This window comes from Hermetia illucens, chromosome 3 (genome assembly GCF_905115235.1).
Source record: "Hermetia illucens chromosome 3, iHerIll2.2.curated.20191125, whole genome shotgun sequence".
NCBI lineage: Eukaryota > Metazoa > Arthropoda > Insecta > Diptera > Stratiomyidae > Hermetia > Hermetia illucens.
The window spans coordinates 118,143,718-118,169,828 of record NC_051851.1 but is presented as its reverse complement, the minus strand read 5'-3'; the positions used below and the strand labels follow the sequence as shown (position 1 = coordinate 118,169,828).

At 40.6% G+C, this 26,111-nt stretch overlaps 1 protein-coding gene across 1 annotated transcript in view; it reads right to left on the bottom strand.

Moving 5' to 3' along the window:
* LOC119652926 overlaps positions 1 to 25,405 on the bottom strand; it is a 44,466-nt gene extending 19,061 nt beyond the window's left edge. Inside the window, exon 1 of the mRNA XM_038057313.1 lies at positions 24,773 to 25,405. Within this exon, the coding sequence (XP_037913241.1) occupies positions 24,773 to 24,842 (70 nt within the window). The 5' untranslated portion in view covers positions 24,843 to 25,405. The remainder of the gene's footprint in view (positions 1 to 24,772) is intronic.
* Between the last annotated feature and the right edge of the window lie 706 nt (positions 25,406 to 26,111).

Here is a 26,111-nt window from a genome sequence, read left to right as displayed (position 1 = left end):
TTTTGGCATTACTCCACTGTTGACAAGTCCCCTTTCGTTATCCCTTTGTTTCGATTTTGCGTATATAGACTTTCTTGGCAGAGTCTTTCTCAACTGTTCGCACCAAGTGAACCCGCATGCCTGATGTTATACATGGTGGGAATATCCCAATGTTCCCATAAGATACAGGCGCCGTAGTGGTCTATCCTCGCGTAGGATCCTCCTTTTGAAAGCGGCTAAATTTTGTTAGCTTATAAGTTATCAAACAATATAGGAGAGCTCGAATAGACCAATCTTGCACAATAAGTGTTTTGACCTCATATAAAGTGAGCGGAAGGATGCAGAAATCTCTTCGTTCAGGTTAGTATTGACTGTGACTTTGTTCCTACATCATCCTAACTCATCAGTATGCACCATCTATCTGATGGACTTAGTGAAGATACCCTTCAAGCTCAGTCGTGACTTACAAATTACTTTTTGCAACGACAGGTTGAGGAAAATGTCTCCCTGTCGTAATCTATCCGAGATGTTCAATGGTGCCGACAGTGATTGAATTGCTTTGGTCTGATCTCCTACATAGTTCATAGACAGACCAGTCAGCCCGATCAATTTTACCGGTATGAAGTTTTATATTAGCTACGCTTGGTATAACTGGTATAACTTTGGGGCCATACTCCAAAACTTCTTCTATCGACAACCGTAATAGTAGTGTATGATCGGCTACTGATTTCCTGGGGTGAAGCCTCGACATGACACAATGATGTTATGGGCATATGGGCCTATTCTCTAAGGTCGGATTGTAGAAATCATTTTGAAGATGGTACCCAGAAACGTTATACCTATATAATTGCTAAGTCATTGATTGCATGTATATAGAGAAAGAAAGAGGTGGCTATGAAGACGTCAACATTAATTGATGAAACGTTTGAAGAAGTTTGTTATATGTTAGTTGTTGAACCGGCAAGCCATGAAAACCTTGTAACTTTCCGGCATGTGTACCCAATATGTATCTTCCTGAGCAGTTTTTGGTTTAATGTAATTCAGAAATATTTGACCTCTGTTTCTCATTTAACCCCACGCTATATAACTTAAAGGATCTCAGGTGAATAACCTTAAGCTTCCCATTGAATGGTATTGTGGTAGCCTTGGCTGGATTGATGCGAAGCCCCGCCTTCCTGCACCAGGCAATTTGGATTCAATTACATAGGGTCTCCTTATATTTGCCCCTACAGTTGGAAACAATTTTGTGAGCGTAACCTTGCTTCCATATTCCAGTATTTCTTAGCTCACCTAGGAGTTAGTCAATTAGCACACTCCACATTAGCTCTTATAGTATCCCAAGCTATCGACAACCTTGAATAGTGTTCATCATAATTTATTCCCATTTCTCATGTCTTCAACACTAATTGATGAAGTTTTGGCGCTGATATATCATTGGTTTCAGGTGGCTTGTGATTTTCCAATTTAAGAATTCAATGGATTATTTGTTCACTGGTTGTTGGCAGACCAGTATTGTAGCGTTTTAAGTTAACGGGAATGTTAAGAAAATGGTGAAGGTACACACGGTTATAACATACGATACGACCGGGGAGCAGGTTCCCCACTCGATTGCAACAGGAACTGTAGCGAGGAGTATAGTATCGCATCCTGTATACGCTTTGCTAAAACCGACAGGCCTAATGCGACTGCCCGCTATTTTTATTAATTTAGTTCTTGATAAAACTCTATGCGTGCCAGTGTTTTGCATGCTCGATACAACATTCTTTTATTAAAACAGTCGTTCAAAACGTTTTCTGATTGGTGGTAGATTGTAGCTTGAGCCAAAGGACAATTTGCTTCATTTGTGATTACTGTATCCACCATGCATTTTTCGTTGCAGTCCTATACGTGCTGAATTGAAGTGTAAGCTCAGGAGGAGTGTGCAGTTTATATGAAATCCTAAGGGAAACCTTAAAAAAATAGAATCGGGAGATTTTTTTTATCTAGAACTTGCGGCTCGTCATGTTTCAAACCCATATACGCTTCTAAAACCTGATAATGCCGATAGTGGTTACGAAGGGGGTTAGGGAGGAAGAAGTCAAAGAATCCTGGCTGAATGATGCCCATCTGCTATGCTATGCTGTCAGATTACTAGTTGAATTCTGGCAATCCGATGCGGTTCTAGAACTGCACATCCGTTCCTACAATTCTTGTTCATGTTATCATTTCGCACAATACCATCAGAAATTCAGCAATAAATGGAGCTAGCCCGTGATCTGAAAGAAACAGGGCGAAGTAACCCATGAGATGTTGCCCCACCTCTACCTTGGGTTGCCACCTATTGTTCGCTCCCCGATACATGTATATTCGTAAAGAAGGCATGGAGATGAATTACATTCAGGATGAAAACCGTACCCGGTTCTCTCTATGGTAGCAAATGCTGGTCGGCTACCAAAAATGCGACTTCGCAGCAAGGAAGACGAGGATATTGCATTGGATTTTTCGCGTAACACGTAATGATAACGTCAGAAATGAAACATCCGTGATCGATATGGAGTTGCACACATGCAGTCATGCACCCATCGTGGAGACTGCAACCCATGTTGATCAGAACTTAATAGCTAAGGCTGGCCTGTATATCGAAGTCGATAGGAAACGACTCAAAGGCCGCTCGAAACAGAGAAAAGTTGATACCCGCTACAGAGCGGGACAAAGGTAAGAGATAAAGATAATTTAGTAAAAACGCTCTGCACAAAATTCTACAAAAATTACTATATTGTGTCTTAATCACCGTTATTGGGAACTCTATCTTATATTTTCTTTTAGATTTCCGTTTATTGGCTCTCTATTTTCCCATTCAATGTAAATACGCAATTTTTATATTTTCTTTTTATGTTAAATTTCAACTTTCTCGGTACTGCCTTTTGCCTCATTTTTAGTTTAATACATATCTTGTGAGAAATTAGTTTAAATGAGATTTGTTCAGTTTTGCGATGCCAGCCCAAACCCTGACGGATAATATCATGCTCCAAGAACCTAGTCTACCTTACTTAGATTTCGAGTTCCGCGAAGAGCACATTGGAAATGTCAGCGTTGCGTGTATTATATGGTAAGACACAGGGCAGAAGATGATGGCATTAAAGGTGGAGGAGTCCAACAGACCCGAGCAAAATTTAATAACATACATAAATCCAGATAGGTTCTATGTTGTTGCAGGAATGGGAGATTCCGAAAACGGAGGCGGGAGGGGTAATCTATACGAGGAAAGTGTTTTTTAAAGAAGAAAGAACGGGTCAATTTACGTTGCACCCTTCATGGGCAAGACAATTACAGTCACGGGAGGTTGATCAAATCACGGAGCGGTATTCGAGACTACTTCTCACGAGGGGGTTGAGGGGAGTTAAGGAGAGTTGGATAGAGTTGAAATCGGGGGAGGAGCGAAGTGTAAAGCTCGATTGATGGCTTCGTGGAATCAAAGTGGAGCTTATTGTCGAAAGTGACTCCAAGGTCTTGAGTGTAGATCTGATAAGGAATGCCCGCCAAGAGAGTCAAGAAACGATTTGAGCGAGTAGCACATACAGTGACACTTTTTGACATTTAGCGCTAAACCATTAGCAGGGCACCAGCAAATTAAAGTCACAGTCCATAAGCACCGAATTAGCAGAAAACAGCTTAAGATCGTCGGCATAGAGCAAACAGGAGTAAGTGAGGAAAGGGAGAAGATCGTTGATAATAGCAACAATAAACGTTGGCGCAATAATCCATATTGGATCACGGCCTTGAAGTGCACTTTATTCAAGACAGTAACGGTACACTACGGGATTATAGTACCCTATAGGAGACAATGCGGTCAGCATTGCGTTCGCCCGAGATTATTACCCTGATTTGACCAAGGTACTCATTCACGCCTAAGTCAACTGGTATCCGATATTCAGTAACAATAAGAAATCCCTCTGCCACCAGTGGGATTTGAACCGCGAACGTCCGCTACAACAGCCCAGCGTTCTAATCACTTCATCCATCGGAACACTGAAGATCGTTGTTAAAGAATAAAAATAATAAGATCCCTGTGGGACGCTAAAGAAAAGGGGAGGGGGGGGCAAGGGAGGATCGGTTGGATAAGCAAGAGGCAAGCTATGAAATAAGTGATATCGGAACTCTGAGAAAGAAGAGTTTGGATAGAACATTATGGAATCCTAACCGCAACTGGATAATCCCGATTTACGGGTTAGAGCAGCGTGAGGCGTGTAGCTGTAGCCAGGTGCGGTGGTAAATACGAGATCAAGGGCGAGCAGCTAAATAGTTTTAACTCGACTTCCAATGCAGCGTGGGCGCTATAGCACTGGCCTGACTCGTGGGGAAGCTGGAGAAGCTAAGAAGCTATCCTCCTTATTCCTATCCTGGAGAAGCCGAAAAGCAATGCTCCTTTTGAACAGCAAGAGAACTGCTGTGGCTCGGTTGGATAAAGAATGATTTTTTTTTTTAAATTCTCGGCCTTATATACAATTTGAAACTTCTTATCTGCCTAAATTATTATTCCTAATTTACAAAATATTGGGTCGGTGTCATAAGTTGCAAGTGCACGGGTCATTGTGCATTATTATTATTCTGTTAAGGGAAAGTCGCACCGCGTCCTTGAAGAACTATTGTGCCCCTTTTACTGGTTATAGTGTACCTGTTGATCATAGTATCTCAAGCAGGCCAGTAACCGTTAGGAACTTTAGTATGTTCCCCACTTCCAGAAGTTTCAGCTTTGCATCTGGTATTAAGTGTTCTCCCAGATGTATCGACCTACTTTGCACAAGTGCCGGACACTGTCCCAGGACGTGCATAGAGGTTTCGTCCTCCTCCTCACAGAACCTGCAGGCAGTGTCCGTAGATATCCCTAGCTTCCCTAGGTGGTAGTTCAGCCGACAATGACCAGTGAGAATTCCCACTATGATTCGGAGGTTCTTTTTGGTGAGGTTTAAGCAATCCTTTGTGCGCATGGGTTCGTATCCCCCAATAAGCACCCTGGACTGCTCCATCCCTGGTAGGCCCGCCCAATATAGTTCCCTCAACCGTTTTTCTTCGTTTCTTAGATTCATAGCCATGAAACCGTTTCCGATTCCACAGAAGAGTTCTGGCCCATATAAAGGCATCCCTGCTCCCTTCTTGGCTAGTTCATCCGCTGCCTCATTGCCTTCCAGCCCAGCATGGCCTGGAACCCAAAGTATCCAGACCTTGTTGGACGAGCCGAGTGTATTCAGTCTCTCAAGGCATTCCCATACCAGTTTAGAGTTCACCTGGTTGGACCTAAGTGCCTTGATCGCTGCTTGGCTATCGGTGAGAATAGCTATGTTCTGCCCCCTGTAGTTCCTTTGCAGATTAAAGGAGGCACATTTGTCTATGGCGTAAATTTCCGCCTGGAATATGCTAGTGTACCCATTGGCTCAAAGTACATTTTCTTTGGACCAATGACACCGGCACCCGCTCCCTCTGCTGTGAGAGATCCGTCAGTCAGGGTTTAAGCCGTATGTCGCAGCCACGCTCTCCCAGTTTGCCTTGTTACTCCAACGTGTTTCAAACTTCTTATCGAAGTGAAACCTCGTTGTCATGTTGTCCCTCGGTATCAGTAATTCGGGATACCGCCTAGAAAGGATATCAATCTTCCTTCGATTTAGGCAGCTCCCCGCCTCACTCATGCTACCGGCCATCCTGAATATTGATCTCCTTGCCTGCATCTGTATGTGCAGATGGAGAGGGGTTAATCCCAGAAGGACCTCCAGGGATGCCGTTGGGCATGTCCTCATTGCTCCACTGATACACACGCAAGCCAGCCTTTGGAGCTTATGTAATTCCCTGGCTTGTGTGCTGAGTTGGGTTCTTTCTGCCCAGATTACCGCTCCATAGGTAATCATTGGTCTTACTATTGCAGTATATATCCAAAGTAGTATCTTCGGGCCACAACCCCATTTTTTTCCTGCTATGGATCTGCAAGTCATCAGAGCCCTCGTGGCTTTCCGACAAGTGTTTCCGACATGTGTCTTCCAGAGTAATTTTTGGTCTAGCGTGATTCCCAAGTATTTGACCTCTGTTTCTCGTTTCACCTCCATATCATGTAATGTTATGGCTTTCAGGTGACCCAGCTTACGCCTCCTAGTGAATGGTACTATGGTGGTTTTGGTTGGGTTGATCCGCAGTTCCACCTTCCTGCACCAGGCACTAGTAACCCTTAATCCAGTTTGGATTCTATCACATAGGGTATCTTCATATTTGCCCCTACAGATTAGAACAATGTCGTCCGCGTAGCCCTGGACTTGTATTCCAGTATTAGTTAACACGTCCAGGAGTTCATCCACTACCATACTCCACATCAGCGGCGATAGTACTCCGCCCTGTGGACAGCCTTGAGTGGTGTTCATGATAATAGAATTTGTACCTGTTTGTACCTCTATTTGTCTGCTTTCTAGCATTTTGCCCATCCAGAGTGCCAGGGTGTTTCCCACTCCTTTGCGGCTCAGGGCATCCTGTATCTCTGTGTGCGATGTGTTGTCGAATGCTCCTTCGATATCCAAAAACGCGCACAGTGCAATTTCTTTTGTTTCTATGGCGTCCCGTAGTACCTCTGTCAGCTGATACAGAGCAGTTTCAGTTGACCTTCCTGCCCGGTAGGCGTGTTGACAGTGATGTAAGGGATTACGCTTTAGAACGTTAGTTCTAATATAGTTGTCTATGACCTTCTCCACCGTTTTGAGTACGAACGATGTTAGGCAGATTGGTCTGAAAGATTTAGGGTGAAAAGGATCCTTTTTACCCGCCTTCGGAATAAAGACCACTTTTGCCCATCTCCATGCCCTTGGTATGTAACCCAGTGCTATGCTCCCCCTTACCACCCTCAGAAGAGACTCTAAGATAATTCCTAGGCCTCTCTGGATAAGTGCTGGGAAAATGCGCTCCGGGAGATTTCATTGGTTGAAAGGTTCCCACTGCCCATCTTAGCCTAGCTTCTGAGCATACCTCTTTTGCTAGTTTCCAGCTCTCTTTCCTTCCCCTTTTATTCGTTGTTGGGGTGTCAGGCAGATTATTGTCGCCTGCCGCCGAGGGGTAGGACCCCGAGAAATGAGTTCTGAGGAGCAGGTGTACCCTGTCATTGTGCATTGCTATAGTACATTTTACTTGTACAATTCTACTGCGGATTCATATTTCGATAATAAGTTTAAGGTTTGTAGATTATTATTATTATTAAGTATCGTGACAGTATCTTATGATGTACAGTGCCGAAGGCTTTAACAAACTCTGTGTAGGTAGTATGCATTTCTTGTCCGGAATTAGATATTTGGCCAACGGCAAACGGGTTGGAGACAGTCGAGGACCTCCGCCAAACAAAGCCGTGTTGCTCATTCACCACGAGGTGACTAAAGTGGGTGCACAATTTGTCGCTGACATACCTTTTTAAGATTTTTGAACAGGAGAGAGGAGCGAAATAGGGCAGTCATTCTTAGCATGATTGTGCTCGTCACTTTTGTGAATAGGAACGATGTGACTCTCTTTCCACAGGCCAAGAAAATGGTTCTCTTCGAGGGTATTGTAGCAAATAGTGGAGATGGGAATAGAGATGGACCAGTTTTAAGTGAATGGGTGTTTGGTAGCCCTTCATATCCAGGGCCGACATTGTCATCAAGTTTGCCAATGAGAAACTCTACCAAGAGAAAGGAAACGAGGGGAATGGAAGAGAAGAGGATGGAGAATATTGAATATAGACTGAGGAAAAGGAGCGGCAGAATAAATCACAAGATAGCTGGAGGCAGTTAGCAGAGGAGCCACAGAGAGCCAATTTAATGGATGAAATAGTTGGGCGGGACTGTGGTGGTTGCGAATGTTTTGAGATTTCCGCACATCAGTGAGTGCTCACCACTGGCTATATAGATTGGTGTCACCTTATGTGACGGCTTCAAGAAATCGGGTTTTTTGCATGAATCTAAGTTGGAGTATACATAGAAAATACTGGCAAAGTAATACGCCGAAATTCAAAATACTTGTGAAGTTACAACAGTTAGAAATTAAAGTGTTTAAATGCGCAGCTGAGCATTCGACGAAGCCGTTCCGAATGATGCATGAGCCACGTGGAAGGGGAGACTAGAATTTCAGCCAGGGAAGAGCGGTCGGCCTTATGTTTTGATCAAGTCGAAAATTAGAATATCCGCGATCGATATAGTGTTACACCGACCGTGGAAAAGTGCAAGAGAGGCACCTTCGATGGTATGGTCACGTGATTCGTGCTAACGAGAATTCACTTGCAAAGATTGGTCTGAACATCGAAGTAGATGGTAAGCGACCAAAAGGCCGGCCGAAACAACGATCGCTGGATACGTTGAGTGGGGATTTAAAAGCCTCGCGATTGCATTCAGATCAGGCATTTAATAGAACCAAATAGTGAAATCGACCCCTACCCCGCTTGTCAACGGGGCAAAGGCTGAAGGAAAAGAGCCCCCTTCAATAGATTTAAACAAAATTTTAATGAAAGATTCAGCATGTGTGCGGCTATCGTGAATCATTAAAACATATTCAACGAATTATCGAATTATTAGAAAGTATTGAACTGTTTTTTGTTCATATAAAGATTATAGTCTTTCGATTTTGAGTTAAAATTTTAAAAAGCTTGCGAAAAATTCAATTTTTAATGTTTTCAAAAAATTTTATTTCCCCCGATTTCAGATAAACCAGTCTGCACGGTTTTTTCAGCATTTTTTACAGAGTACATCTCTCACCATCGATGCAATATTTTTGAATAAATAGATTTGCATCTATAATTTAAGATGTAATAAAATATATATACGTATATAGTTAAAATTAAGAAGTACTGCACGCAAAAAGCGTTTCGACCCATAAAAAAAAATCAAAACAACATTAAAAAAAAGTCGGGGCGGGGTGGGCGCCTTGGGTATAAAGGTTTTGTGTTTATCTTATGTGAGAAACTCTTTATGCACGATTTTCGATTCGTACATAGCTAAGAATACAAAATATTCCGTCATGTTTTGTCAAAATACAAGATACACGTACATATGTACATATTAGCGACATAAATACGAATGTATTCGTATTCGAAAAAGTGAATATCTCGGCATTTACACAAGTGAAAACGAATTCGACTGTATTCTCACGTCCGAAAATGCTTTTAGGGATATCGAATTGGTGGACCTCGGCGCAAAACCGGGATGTCTGGAGTTCCTTATTAAGGCAGGCCTAGACCGGATACCGGTTGTTGCGCCATTGATAATGATGAAAGTGAATACAAACGTATTCATAACTACTAGTACGAATACGAATTCTGTTGGACTAATACAAATATGATTTTTTTGTATTAAAATGGAAGTATTCGCTTGGATACCGAATATTAGCGCTTTAGTGATCCCATCATATTATAGGGTAGGTGTAGGTAAATGTGTGCCTGTATCCGATATCAGACAGACAAATGTCTGTGTCAGACAAATGTATGCTTCAGGCAAATATCTGTTTCAGATAAATATCTGTTTCTGGTAAATGTCGGCAAATGTTTGGTGATGCCTCAGACAAATGACAGTCTGTATTAGACAACAGACAGACCAATGTCTGTGTATAAAGCAAGCAGGTGCTTGGTCGATGAACTCACATAGTACGTGTATATAAATAATTACCACCATTAGTTCTCACCAAGCTTCGTGACAATCGGTTCAGCCGGTTCCGAGTAAATTGGTTGTGACAGACAGACAGACATTGAATCGATTTTAATAAGGTTTTACTTCACACAAAACCTTAAAAATGGATGTTAAGTGGGATGACACCCTTATGTATTAAGGATTTCGCCGAAAAACGCAACTTTCAAAAAAAAGGAGTCAGCATGGGTTTCAGAGTGCAGAAACTTTTTCCTAATAGGGAGTTTTTGACGAAGTTTTTGCCGACTGAACCAGACAGGGCAAGGAAGCTTAGAAGACAAGATCAAGGAAAGGTTCAGGTCTTCACGAAAGGGGAAAAAGATGGGAAGGATGAGTGGATTTATTAGGAAGGAGAGATCGCATTATCTTCATCATAATCAACGGTGCAACAACCGGTATCCGGTCTAGGCCTGCCTTAAAAAGGAACAACAGACATCCCGGTTTTGCGTCGAGGTCCACCAATTCTGGGCAGGAGAAGATGGTTTCGGTACGGAGAGGGGACTTAACAACTATCAGTGCACCAAGTCGGTTATCTTGCCAAGTCCTGCGCAATCTCTGTCGTAACACTGAGTAACCTTCGAGAAGCTCGGAATCTAAAATCCTACCATCAACCGGGTTTCAGTAACTGATGAGGTGATGTTCAAATGCTATGGCAGATAACTTGAAACTCGACAGCTCGGTCCTTAAATCTCTAACATTTTGGTAAGAAAAACCTTAAATTATGAAATTGGCGAGATGGACGCACCGTCCAGAAACTTTTTCGAAGCTTGGTCCTCTGATAAGGTTCGATGAAGACCCCTTGTGGCCAAAAGGAAAATTCGACGGTAACGTCGAAATCGAAGAGGTATATGTCACTTTGAAGGAAGCAATCACTCTGTCTGGAGAGCGATCTTTCGCCAGCTGCACCTAAGAGGTGACACAGTAGAGGTGGCTTTGCTTCTCATGTAGGTCAGAACATTGGTGGAATAAGCTAACGTAAACACGTAAACGTAACGTAAACGGTGACAAAGCAATGTTCAGTGGGAAGCCGCTCGACTGACAAGAACTCAAGATGCAGAGCCAGGTAGAGGCGTCTCAGAAATTGAGGTTACGCTGGTGCACGGTAAAAATCCAGCTTGAGGAAACAAATTAGGCGGTAACTTTGAAACTACATTAATAATAAGGATTGGGCATAAAATAACGCCGACTAAGTGCGCAAGGCAGTTCCGCTGAGATAATGGCAGGCTGAAGGCAGAAAAAATTAACTTCCATTTTACGTTTATTCATTGGACACTTGGTCTACTCAAGAGTGTCACTATGCATTAATTGTCTATTGTTTATTGTATACATTAGTTTCCATCTCAAATGAGTAGCAACTTCAAAATGGACACAAACAAATAATAACAAAGCATTCAAAATAGGCCTTTACTCCTTACAAGAGCCACAGATGCATGAAGTTTTATTTAAATGAGATGATACCTGTATCATGAAACTAAAGATATATGTAACCGGCAATTCCTTATCTATAAATGAATATTTCGCAACTTATTCAAATCAATATTAATGCAGTGATTACCTATGAACCATTAAGGAAGGAGTTCCTACGGATAGCATTACTATTACTTATTCCTACAGTTACGGCCAAGCATTTTCCACATGATATCTTCACCAGGTTTGCCTTAGATGCCAAGCTATCACTAAATGTCATGCTCCATTAACAACAGACAGAATCAAGGACATTTAAGCCCTTTTTCAAGCTAACAGATGGGAAAATCTTTAGCCGTGAAAAGATAAAACCATACAGAGCCATAAAATCATAAAAAGATCCATCATGTTTCATGTCCGGGCTTAACTGATTTTAGCCCGAAAAAAAAAATTATGGAATAGGAAAAAACGATCGAGTAAAAGACAGGCAATCGTCGTTAACAAAACTTTTATGTGCCTAGTCGAGAAATTGAAAAAAAACTGCAGAAAGAAGTATTTTTAGACACAATTGGCAACTTATGATAATTTTTAGAACCACTATCGGACTTTTAATTTGATGATGTAGGAAGTAGCAACGAAGTATGTGGATCCTTAAAAACTCACCTTTACCAACAAGTTTAAGATTTAAGAAGAATGACAGGATTCTATTCAATAATCAACTGAAACTGAATGCCGGAATAACTGAAAGCGATTTCAAAGTTGAAGATTGAAGATTCAGAAATGGTGGTAAGTAAAACGCAATATTTTGCAAAAATTAGCATACATTTGCATGAAAACTGAAGTATTCAATTTTTTCGAAAAGCATCTAGGTAGCTTTCATTATAGTAACGTCAGGCTCCTATTTTCAAAGCTTTAAGATGCTCTCTTGATACACAACGGGACAGGTCAAATCTGTGAAGTTGCGTATTTTAGATACCAATTACCATCAACAAAAGGCCACAGAAGAGTAATAAACAAGCCATAATTCAGCCAGTCGTCCAACAAAAAAATTGATAATAATCAGATTTATTATAAATTCCAAATTAAATATGTACCAAAATAGATGCACACCTGTTTTTATCGCAACATGTGTAGTTTTATATTTCTAGCGATGGCCCTAGGTAAAATATAATTCGATATGTGTTGACTGGGCTGGCGATTAAGGCTTAATTATTTCGATTGTCTTAAACCTTGCTTCTGGTATTTCGCTTGGTTATCGGATTATGTAAACTTTCTAATGAATGTGATACTGGTTGGCCAGTTGCCCATTTGACAATGTTCAGGTGTTCTATGATGAGTTTCAAAACAACTCCTGACCGAACAATTCCAAAAAATGAATAATATTACGCAACACCTGGCTAGATTCAGCGTATTTTAAAAAAGAATAAATTTGAAAACAAATAGAAAAACTTGGAATACCATTTGTGGTTTTTTTTTTATATTCAACTAAAATTCGTCGAAAGTAGTTAAAAGTTAGTCGCACTTAAGAAAACATAGATGAATTTCTTATCTTAAGTTCGAAACAACTTAACAAAATAAGGGACAACCTCCAAATCCCCAGTATATCGAGGTGGAAATTTTTTGGCGAAAATAATGGTCAATAGTCCAATTCAGAAACATGTAGAAATTCAAAACAAACAACAAGTAGACAATGACATCAGCGGCATTTCGAAAATACTTCAGGTCCACAAAAAGCAGAAAATAAGACCCGAAAATTGAGCGAAAATAAATGATGTATATAAATGCCAACGACAAAGAAGCAATTCAACAATTTCCCAAAATCTGCTGCTAATATTTCTGATCGAACTCTATAGCGACATGATTGATCCTCCAATTCAGGCAAACAGGGGTGTAGGTAACGTGGTAAGTCATTGTTTTCTTGGAGTAGCATGGAAAGCCGGTTGACCTGACGGAAGCTGAAAAGTCATCGTTCTGCCAGTATTTCGTAGACGTTCAATCACATTATGGCGCATATTAGCGGAATGGGTAGTTAAAATTCATACTGCCGTTTAAGGAGCTTTTATAAATAGACAGTATTATAGGAAAAATATTATCCCTCCTTTTGCACAATTTTAAAATTATCACCATCAGTTCATGGATAGAGGGAAGCAGTTGAGATACAAGATATAGTCAAATCCCAAACGGCATCATAATGTATGAAGCTGTGTGGGCAGATCGCGATTGAAAATGCGTAAAATAGTTCAGGCAGGGTACAAATAAAGTAAAAGTAATTTTTAGTAGCTGTAACCTTTCAAAGAGATGACGTCCTGGAGAAATATCCTACTACTGAGGACCAACAATTGACAAAAGAAAACACCATCGCTTCATTTTGCAGACAGGATTTCTAGCCCCATTTTCCGGACCAGAAACGTTTTCTATGATAAATGGAACAGTGAATACAAAAGGTATTATATTAGAGAGAATTGAAGAATATAAAAATTGTGAGTGCTTGAGAAAATATATGTTTTTAATCACGAATCGCAAGGTACTGGTCAAACTCAAAAACGAAACTCCAGGTATGAATACAAACGACTGTATTCTGAACAATGACTACCATGATTTCAAATTTCAGCAACGTCATAGAACTGTGACGATTGACGGCATGCTACAGAAAGTACTAAATTTCATGAATAACTGATGACCAACACACAGAACTCTTGATTCTGTATCAACTTAACAGCTATTCTAAAAGTATAACGGATTTAAAGGATCGAAATAATTGATATCAACTGTCTTACGGCTTCCAGCATAAATAGAGTCCTTGCAAAGCAAGTAGATCTCTTCACACCATTAAACAAACACATATTTACGGCATTTCAAATTCTTTGGTTTTGCAGCAAGCAACAATTTCACATTGTTAGCCTTCACAACTCTAAGTGAAGTAACACGTCCGTGCCATTATTAGATCTGATGGCAAAGAGACGGAGCGTCAACCACCCAATTTCAATACTAGTCCGGCTGGGAAAACGAGACAGACTTCCCAACCTCCCCAGGAGTATTGATGAGTACTTGGCCCGATGTAGGTGACGTTACCGGCCATGTTCCAAAATGACATTATAAGACCGGGCTGAGTGCGGAAACGTGGAACGAATCGGTGAAAGTAAAGAGATGGTACATGAACACAAATGGCTGGAGTTCCTTTACTGTGGAAACAAAGGAGAAGCTTGACATAGTGTACACCATGCCAAAAGGAATTCCACCATTGTGTTTGTAAGGGAGGGGGAGATTAACGACAATCTACGATAATGAATAGCAGAAGATGCGGAAGGAACATTTTTAGTTATATGTATAACAGCTGATGAAGTTGTTCTCCAAATAAAAGCTAAATACGCATACGCCATGTATGCGCTCAAGTGGAGTAAGGCCGTCAAAAAAAGTGAAGTTTGAAAAAGTAAAGCAGCTCCTGCAGTTTCTGCAGTGCTGCTTCCATTCATTTTTTAATCCTGGTTTTTTGGAATTCTTCCCATTGAGCGAAAGAAAGGGATGGCCCTTAAAGTTCCGGGGCCTCCATATCGATTTCGTATCTACGTGCTTCCTGGCGTTGAATATTTTTTTGCAATATAAGGAACCTTATTCACTTTTAGCTCGGATGCACCTAATGTATAAATATTTCCTGGAAGCACGCAAAAGATTTTGATCGACCTCAAATGTGTGTTATCCAAAGGAAAAGAAAGTTCACATCATAAATGTATTCCCGCCAGTGCATATTCAGAACTGATATAAGTGTAAACTAGATCGGAAAAATAAATTTAATTCGACATGATATTGGAAAGGTTGCTTAGGCCACTCCCGAAGTTAACCTTACCAGGATCGTTGCGGTGAAGTTTGCACCACCGATCAGGTTGCTAAGGGTAAAACATGACGATCCTATACCAAACTATACTATACCAACTGGTACGATTCATTTTGACAGAGCAGCCTGCTCTTCATCATCTTTGGTTGCTGATGACGAACCCTAACGAAAACCCAAGGAAGCGCAGTTCATTGCTGGGTTTTGCGGAGTTGAACATGAGAGTTCATAAGAATAAACCCACAACTGAAGATCCATCAGTGTTCCTACCGAATTGGAAAAAGTTTTCAAAGTTCTGTGAAGGGAATATATAGCATTCTATCTTATCGCATTTTCTTTTGTTAGGTGACATATTGTGGAAGTGTGTCATAGTAGCATCGCTTGCGGTCGTTGGGGCATTTTCTTTTTTTGTTTGAGAATCCGATTATTCTCGGCCCGACCTCTACTTGATAGAGGAGCTACTAAACACTTTCGCATAGCGCACACTGTTTCTAGCCAAATACCCAATTTTTCAAAACAGAGTTGTCTGACAATTTCGTTCGACATTTCCATTTTCTTTTATATGTACCAACTGGGGGGCACAATGGTGCATCTCTACAAAATCTAGGTTTCAAAATACATACCGTTACCCCAAAATTCCCTATAAATTTATCTCAGAAGTATACTATTTTGAATCAGTAGAGCGGAACGAAAATGATAATAGGTGAAAGTTTCCCATTTCATGGGAAAAGTTACGTATTCAATTTGCCTCATTCGTTTCATTTTCATATGTTTTGCGAATCGGAAAACGTCCCCCGAAGGAAGAAAGTGTACAGTTTCTATGTTGACGAAAACATTTCTGATGCATCTTCATCTGAGATCTAAGTCTCTACTCTTAACGTGTCCAACAGGTGCTGCTAAGAATGAATACTTTGCCTATGCTATGTCTACTACGCTTCTTCTTCTTTATTTTTCTTCAGCCTTTGCCCCATTCACAAGCGGGGTCGGCTCACCGTGATCGGTTCCGCCGACGTTTTATCAAAAGCCTGATCTGGATACAACCGCGAGGCGAGTTAATTCGCGTTAGCGCGAATTACGTGACCATACCATCAAAGACACTTCTCTCTCAATTTTTTTCACAGTCGATGCAACCCTATATCGATCGCGAATATCCTCATTTCGGATCTTATTATTTGTTGTTATTATTATGCTATGGAAATAAAATAACATCATTACAATATTTCGCACATCTAGAAAATTCGGGAAACATTGTGAACAAGTCCAAATCGAGCAACTCAGCACTCCAAATATGCAAGGTTTTGTGGAGTTTTTGTGTAACATTGCTTGGGTGCACGTTGGTTTCATTTGTGGATAGTTCGAAGCGTATATGCATTGGATATATCCGACTATATACTTCAATATGATAATGACATTTCATGCCTTAGGCCGCAGTAATTTCCCTTGAAAAAAGCAACTTAGCCTATTGCAGTTTTGTTAATAATAGTGGGATTTCCACCAAAAATTTTCTAACTCCCGCATTCGCCTGCTATACATCCTACGTCAAAACTAATATCTGCTTTGAAGAGTTCAAATTAAGACCTAGTAGCACAAAAAATGTACACTCCCCGTTTGCATATTTGCAGAAACCCCCGGTAAATTCAACGTAGTACCATGGCATTCACTGTATGTGTAAGGGATTATAGTTCCAAATTTCATATCAATAGGTATAACCAATTTTTGAAAAGAGTGGATGCAACAGACAGACAGACAACAATGGTGTTCGGCTCCATCTAGGACTTCCCGAAGAAACCTAGTTTCCGTAGCGCAATTTTAGGGCGACTTTATGTTTCACGTATCCACTGCTCGCGAAGTGCAGAATAAACGGCTGAATACGTTTATTGTCGCAAGATTATTATGAAACAAATAATTATCACTTAATGGTAACGAGACCCAATATGCGATAAAATGGCCCATTCATATCATATTTGTAAGAGTGATAGAAATTCTCGAAAAACAAGCTCGAAAAATGTACTCAAACCATAAATCAACTTGACTGACTACGTTTAAGTAATACTATCGGCTTTTTTCCGCTGAGCATCAATTTTGGTATCAACGGTGTACAACGACTTAAAACAAGTTACCAAATTGGGTGTGCGGTTATGTTACTAAATTCGCAGAGAAACGAAAGTAATCTCCACGAAAATACACCATTGATATGATATTCCTTTCCAGCCACTTGTGTTATAGTAGAGGACCACAAACCGTTTACACAATTTTAGTCCTTAAAGTCATCCTGTAGAAAATCACAAATTTCCGCTTCCGTACCTTACCTTCACTCGAAACGAGATTGTTACAGAAGATAATCTTAGTATCGTGTTGCAACCACCAATATCCGTTTACACTTTGGATATGTTATTAACATTAATTGAAGAAAAAACGGTAAACTGCATCTGATTGTAATTTAAAACCATCTTCCACTGTCCTTCAACACTATGCAATGTTGAAATTATGCAGACGTGCATATGGTGCGGAATTCGGTACTCAATTTGGCAAATATCCACAAACATGATATTTAATATACAATGTATGGAGATACATCACATATACTTATGTACATATGTTACTCCATTTTCGAAAATTTGGAACATGTCGAAAGTCGTCTAGTTTGTGATTGAATGCACAAATCAGTCTCTTTTCTGATGGATTCCGTAGAACAATGCCAAAACTATCAGAACAGAAGCTGTGGTGAGAAGTAGGTTAGAAATTTATGAAATTCATTATTCGGGTCATAAATTGTTACTTTTGGCTTGCGCAGTCACTGGCCGTTGAAACATTTTGGCGAGAGTAGCGAGCGTAAATAGATACCAGTCATAGAATGAAACCAAAGAAACAAATATCATACATAACATAGTAGCACTAGCTGTACTTTACTCCGCTTGTTTCAGAGTTTATCCTAAATTTGGGGTAGAATTATATTCGTAAAATTTTATACAGATTGCGACTGTTCGGCACCCAAAAGATAGTCTGTGTAATTCTCGAGCAAAAGAAGCCGAAATTAGGCTGCCAACTTTCACGCTAACAGATTTCAAACAAAAAATTATCTTTCACAGAAGTTAAACGCTTGTTTGCCGAGCTAAGTGTAATTGTGTTCATGGCATCCCGTCATTTACGCTTAATGATTCAATTGGCTGTAATTTGCTGCAATATTTTAAAAATCGAGATTAAGCCGAAGAAATGCTCATATGAATTCTCCGATTTCTTATTGACTTTCAAATTGTTGAACTTTCGAAAAATGTTCAGGTAAAACAGTGGAAATTGTTGAACCATTTATGTTCATGAGAAGCTTCCGTGTGAACTCCATCTGTTTAGTTGGATACACTTAGTAAAGAAAATTTTGGAGAAAAACTTATCTGTTGCAAAAAAGAAGCTAATCTGCTTTAAAAAAAGTTAGAACTAAATTAGCTACGTCAAAAAACAGGCACAGATGGACTAATCATTATTCAAGGATTTATATCCGTCCTTAGAACAAATTCAACCAAGCTAGCATCTATGAAATACCGTGACTCTGTACAGAAGACAATTAGAAAATTAGATAGTGCTCGGAGATGGACAGGGCTAGTGTTCAAAAATCAAGTAAATGCACTTTTCGGCCTATTGCTATCAAAACAAAACCCTTTTAAACTAACATTAAGTGAAAGTAAATTGGAAACGGAATAAGAGTTTGACAATAAAGTACTAATAAAGATCCCCCAATGAATACTGGTAACATTTTCATCAGTTTTCAATGACAATTTTTTCCATGATTAGTTCTTCGATTTTGTAAGTTCATGCACATTTTATTTTCCTTTGCCTTGGGATGAGCTCATGGACAGATAGTTTTGGTTGTAGGCAGTATTTTTCGTTTTGTAACTATTTAGTATCCGTTCGTGCCTCCATTAACCTCCTTTCGAGTTGTGCTTCCCATCCCAACATAATACAACCAAACAATGTATTTTAAAATATTATTCTGGAAACGGTCGTTTTCATTATCCTTGGAAATTTTAATTATAAATTCCCCAAACCTAAGACCCGTTACAATATTTCAATTCTGGTATTTTCCAATATTTCTAAGTGATCAGCAACCTTTTCACTTCGTTGTTGTTTTCACCAAGCATTGCATGGCATGGGGCATTTTTATTGTCGGTATATGGAGCTCAGAAGAGAGAGAATCCTACATGTAGCAGAAGACTTTTTCCCATGAATGCAACACGCGGAGGTATAGGTTGTTCTTGACAAAGAGGTATATCGGAAGTATCTTGTGCAAGGGCATAGACCTGAACTTTGTGGGTGAGTCTACCTATCATATTGCCTTAGAACCGACTTTGATGTTGATCGCAAAAGCAATCCATGATGACCACTTAGCTAAGGAAGCTCATGGGAGGATGTTGCTCATGAAGAATTGCAGCACACACTAAACAAGTAGCGCTTCTCTTATTAAAACGAATCAGATGGACTGCGCGGCTTATGGAAACTTAGGGCTGAATCGACTAAATGATGGGATTGATTACTTCTTAGCTTCTAAGGAAGCATCTAGGCTTTCAGTCTTACCTGCGGAATATTAGGAAGGCAGGATCCCCTGACTGTGTATTCCTCTTCTTGTGGTAGTTAAGATGGGATCCGTCAACGACTTTATGTAGATACAGGGGAGATGCTGAGAGCGAGAAGACTTGCCCGAATTAATGGTACGAACAGTCGCAGGCGAGTTTTCTGATGACGGGAAGTTGGTAATCCAACGGCGTACGGTTGTCGGAGTCCAACATTTTGCATGTAAACATACAACGCCGTACCCTACCCACAAAAAATGCATCAGTTGAGATATCAGTTAATGTTAATGAAATCGCTATTGTAGATTGTAGATATTGTAGATAACCTATATCTGTACATTATCGAACCCTTCTAAAGACGATAAAAATTAATTTCAAATCGCAAATTTGTGAGCCTAAACTAGCATTAAACGGTAACCTCGTCTTCCACAGTTGTTATATTTCCGAAAAATAGTAAGTAATATTGAGAGCGGGACGATAGGCGCCTACCACTAGTTTAACCGCAGTCAATTTCGATCATCTATCTATCTAGATGCATTCCCTAATTTCGATAACATAAAGTATAAACGGGACTATTCAGTCTATAGTAATTTATTTTTGAGTTTCTACGTCGTACATGCTGAGTTTTTACGACCGACTCCAATGAATCAAGCACAATCACTGTCAGTGACAACAATTTGCCTGGAACTCAGCGATTTAGGTATCTCAGATACTGATTCGAGCACTGCTCTTAGTCAATGATGAACTGCTCTAAGAAGCTGCTTTATATACAGACATAATCTAGTTCCGCAACTGGCGTCCTCTGATCGACGATCAAGAAACATCCGTCCACGGTTCCTAACTCTGGAAGGCTACAAAAGACAATGAACGCCGCCTCGCGGCAATGAAGACAACGTTTTTGTGCTAGATCAGTGGCATAACACGCTGTGATCACGTTCGAAATGATGACATCTGTGATCGATATGGCGTGCATCTATCGCTGAAAAAATGAGAGAGAGCCGTTTTCAATTGTTTGATTTAAGAATCTCTCGATTTCACAAGGGCCATACCTACAAACGAGGAAAGTGACGAAACAGGGAGTAAAAACTAGAAAGATGTATTTCCACCTATATGATTTCAATACTAAGCTGGTGTTTCAAACTGGGCAGATATTTATGTATTCCCATTATAATTGGTAACTCACTAAAATCTAATCCATTTTTCCATCCATGCCAGAGCCTTTATTAGCGCTCTTGAGATAGCTAAAGTCACTTTTTCGCATTATAGTAGGGTAAGCTTTGTTGAATATATACATCTCTAGAAATTTTCTTGTGTAATGAGGTTTTAAGCTTTGGAAGTCAAAAAGAAAAGAAAGAATTGATGCAATAGTAAAGGGCCGTCTCTGACTTTTACATTAAATTAGTAATTAGCCATAGTTACTTGTTTAAAGCTTATTATGAGCTCTTTATATATAGGAAGATACAAAACAAGTGCTACAAAAACGTTTAGATCTTTGCTATCTGATTATAGTATGCTTAGACAATCCAGCTAGTGAATAATAATGAGAGCAACTGCATAGTGTATTACCAATAAGTATCCCAATAAAGTATACTGTATCCCAATAAAGTATGCTATACATACAATCTCCTTGGAATGGTGCTCCGAGCTCGAATAACAACACCACTCGGGATTCCCTCTGACAATCAGGTGAGAGTTAACACTGAAACCATCCACAACGCAGCCCTCTGCAACACCTATAAGAGGGAAATGGATCCCGCAATCACCTGAAGGACGTTATCATAAATAGGGCTACAAACATACTTGGCCCCAGCCGCAAAAAGAGTCAGAACGGCTGGTTTGACGATGTTTGTAAACTAGCAACGGAATGGAAGAATACTGCATACCGAGTAATCTTGAATTCTCCAAGAACGCGGGCACGCGCAGAAACTTATCACGAACTCCGGCGAGCAGAGAAGCGACCTCACCGACGGAAAAAGGAAGCCTGCGAGAACCAACAGTCCGTGCAATTCATCGGCATAAAAATTATAAGTCGCCAGGAGCCGATGGAATTACAGCCGAATTGGTTAAATATGGAGGCGACCAGTTACACCAAGTGGTTCATCAACTTGTGCTCAAGATATGGCACAGCGAATCAATACCTGACGACTAGCAAAGAGGCATTATCTGTTTCATACATAAAAAGGGAGATATCACACAGTGCAGCAACCACAGAGGTACCACGTTGCTGAGTACCATTATAAGATATTCTCCTCTATCTTGCTAGGTCGGATAGCCCCATACGCCCAGAACATCATTTTTGTTTTTTTGGGGGTAGGGTAGGTGAATGCATTTACGCACACAGTGTTGGACTCCCGATTCGGTACATCATTGGCCCATACCAAAGACACTTCACTCCAGGCAAATCAGCAACAGAGCAGATTTTCTCTCTGCGGCAAGCGATGGAAAAACTGTTGGAATATGAACATCAGTTGCACCATCTCTTCACCGACTTTAAAGCCGCCTATGATAGCATAGCCAGGGCAAAACTGTACACGGCGAAGGGAGAATTCGGTATCCCGACGAAATTAATAAGATTGACTAGGCTTACCCTGCCCAATGTGCGAGGCCAGATAAAAGCAGCAGGATCACTCTCAAGACCATTGGACATCAACAACGGTCTGCGACAAGGCGATGCCCTATCGTGCGTCCTCTTTAACCTGGCCCTCGAGAAAGTGATCCGTGATGCTGAGGTAAATGCGAGAGGTACGATCCTCTTTAAGTCCACCCAACTACTGGCCTATGCTGACGATATCGACATTATGGGAAGAACGATCCGAGACGTAGACACTGCCTTCATCCAGATCGAGCAGGCGGCACGAGATCTTGGGCTGTACATCAATGAAAGCAAGACAAGATATATGGTGGCAAGATCAGCACCAAAAACCGACCAACCAACAACATCAAACCGCACGAGTCAAACGGGAAGAATAAAGATAGGAGACTACAACTTTAAGATCGTTGATAATTTCTCCTATCTAGGGTCGAAAATCACAGCCGATAACAGCTACGATGATTAAATCCGCGCACGGTTGTTGGCAGCAAACAGAGCCTATTTCAGCTTACAAAGACTGTTCCGCTCGAAAAGTCTCACCATAGGGTCAAAGCTCTTACTGTACAAGACAATGATTTTGCCAGTCCTCATGTATTCCTCGGAAACTTGGTTTGGAAATCTATGAGCGATACCATGACCGTCAGGTTGTGGATAAAATCCGGCTCAATAGGTTACGGTGAGCGGAGTCACTTAATCCGTATGGATGAGGATGATCCCACCCGGAAAGTCTACAAGGGCAATATCTATGGTAGAAAAAGAAGACGAGGCAGACCCTGCCTAAGATGGAGCGATGTCGTAGGCCAGGACGCCAGACAGCTTCTAGGGATATCGAATTAGTGGAACTCGACGCAAAACCAGGATGTCTGGAGTTCCTTATTAAGGCAGGCCTAGACCGGATACCGGTTGTTACGCCGTTGATGATGATGAATCTGGGACCGTGTTTCATGTAGCGATCATTACAAAGTTGCCCTGACACTTTTTATGGTTCTGCTTGCTGGTTGTTTAGCAAAGACAGTGAACGCCGCCGCGGCAATGGAGACAAAAATAAATAAAGGTCGTTTTTGACATTTGGCATACATACTTCGGTCAAAGGAGAGTATTGAAGGATAGTTCGATTATGTATACCGTTTGCTTCAACCAAGTGAAAGAGAAAAATTTCAATATCGGGGACTATCATGAGAACTTCTACATTATATCCAGAGAGTCCAGATAAGCTCAAAGAGCAAAGAAAGTTAATATAAATTGAAAATTGCATTTGCATAGTTTTCGTCGCCAAAAGTACTGTAAATTCCACAAAATTATCATCTGCATTCTTTTCAGTTAATTGGGAAATCCATGGAATCAATAGGAAATATGACAAGGTTTTGAGCTTCACTAGGCAAACATTCTAGAGATAATTGGAAAATCGGAATGGAAAAGAGTTCTTAAAACCATTTTTGTCTGCTTTGACTAGATAAGAACCTTCGCTATCTGTGAAATTCGGAACCGGTTTTATTTGTCCAGAAAGCAAACGTGAAAAACAAACTTTCCCACCCTATTCCACTCTTCTCATATTCACTTGCGGCCTTTATGCTTCTATTTTTTTAAATGCAATTACACTTTTTATGGGGCCATTATGCGTTACCTTACCCACTAACACGTCTTCCTACAAATACGTATGAAGTCATGAGAGTCCCTACAACAGTAAGTCATTTCACAAAACTAATAACAATTATAATTGTTGTAATGCGAAGAAGTCTAGTGGAAGAAGCAGAAAATTTTCTATGCGCTTAACAGAGCATATCTGGAGTGCGCTGGTCGCGGTATATGCCGCGTTTCGATGAGTGTGTGAAGCAGTAAACCTGGTTTCAAACTCCGAGCGGTTACTAGTAAAAAACTCCATAAAGAAGTAAGAAATGCCAGGCAGCCGTAGCCAAAACAATCTATGGAAATTACCTCGGCTATTGTTTTCACCAGTTACTCGGCTTGCAAGGCGATTGTGGTCTTATCACTAGGAAGATGCGCGGCCTGCACGTACTTGCCTAGTCAGACCCCGGGTTACGTGCGGTTCAGAGAAACAGGTGAAGTGCTGGTTGTAAGGGGCTAGGTGACGGCAATAAAAATAGTTACATGTCTAAATGCTGTCACTTCAAGGTGAAAGAATGAATCATCGGCACCAAATGCTGCGAGATTTTATACTTTGGATTGCACCTTACTTCTCCACGACTTCATATTCGAATGGTAGATTTGTATGGATTTATGGTAAGGGTTAAAAGATCTGCAAATACCAGCAGCAAAATGTCCATAAAGAATTCACTGGTAAATAAATAATAGAATTAGGCAAGGCCCAAGAAAGTACCCTTATGATATGGAGAGTAAATAGGTAATTGTAACATTAGGAATCCAACCTACAGTTAAATGTGGCTACAAATAAAACGAAGTATATCATCGCCTTACAATTCCATATTATCATAGAGGTATCGTACTAGAACTAGTTTTCCAGTTTGATAAGTAACTTTTTTGGAACTTTCCTACATATGTGCGTCTGTGCAAATTGTATACGCATGTGTTGTAAGAAGATTAACTGATTAGAATCTAAAGTCTGCAAATATGTAAAATAAGAAAAAAATGCTGCATGTGTACTTTGGAAGATATTTTGGGTTTCCTGAAAGTATTACTTCCGTATACTCATCAAGACCACTTAAATCAACGAAAGATCTGATTGATTCAACCAAACAATTGTCCTTTAATGAAGAGGAAAATCCATGCAACTTACATGTTCCGATTCCCGCGAAAATCACGAGTAGCCATGCGAACATCCCCCTGGAGCACTTCCGCGAATCCATATTGTGTTCCGCGAACCGCCGGCGTGAGTAATACCAAAGCCACTAATTACTTACTAAGACCGTTCGACTCACTTTCACAATATCTTACTGCATATATTACAATAGCGGCGACTATGAATATGAGTAACTAGCCGAGGAGCGGAATCAGGCAATCATTAATTATGTTAACATGCACAACAATCGCCGAGAAAACCTGCTATTTCGGAGCCGAGAAGGTTGCGTCTATATGAAAGAAGCGACCGTCATTACGGGCATTGTGCAATTTCCATGCTAATCATCTCCAGTCACTGTTCAGATGGATGAATAACACCTTGAGCACACGATTCACTTAAGACTCTGCCGCAATCTCCACTCATTGAGTCAATACCGCCAGTCATAGATAGCACGGAATTCGCGAATTGGGCCGGCAACTATCGCACCCTGAGTCTCACCTTCGAAGAATCGTTAGACTCTAATATGCCAATCAAACGCGTCTACCTCAAGAAACGTCCGAGCAACCGCCGAACTATTTCGCGATCGACACTCAACTAAATGAAGACGGCCGCGGTCAGCTTAGGAGTAGCGAACACGGCGCACTCCTCTACCGTGTCAAAGTCGATTGCGGCACAGGTAAATCGTCTCAGGTAAGGAATTTCTTCCAAGACTTCCAAGCTCATTTGTGCATGCATGTTGGGCCGGCCGGCGAAGAATTTGTGTGGCGGCCTCTTCTTGAGAAAAGGGGCAGAAAATGGGGTGTGCAGGCTGCGTTGTGGTTTGTTGAGTACCGTTCAAAGATTCGTTCAGAAGCAATAGTTTCATTAAAACGGTATCGGAGTTGATTCGAATTGGATGCTTTTGTAGCTATATCTGAAATCGAATTAGATACCCCCAAATTTTATTCGCATGAAATTGGCCCAATGGTAAAAGGTGAATCCACCTCTTTTAGGTGTGATGTTTGCGTCCGTTGACTAATTTCTTTTCTGATAATACAGATGCAAACATCTTCTAAACCTAGGAACATAGCGATACCACTTTCAAGAGGTTTAATATTATACATAACTAATTATAAACTATAATATAATTGAGGGTAGTGAAAGCAGTACAAGAAGCTGTTGATCGTTTTATGGAGCTCATATGCAAATGAAAAACTGCTAGCTAAGTGCTAGCCAGGCTCGGGAATTGGTGTGGTGGTTCGGATATTTCAGCCCTGTTTGCAAAAACACTTCTCTAAATATAATACGTAAAGCGTTTTGCTGTTTGCATCAAAATTAACCTCGATTCCTTTTTAAG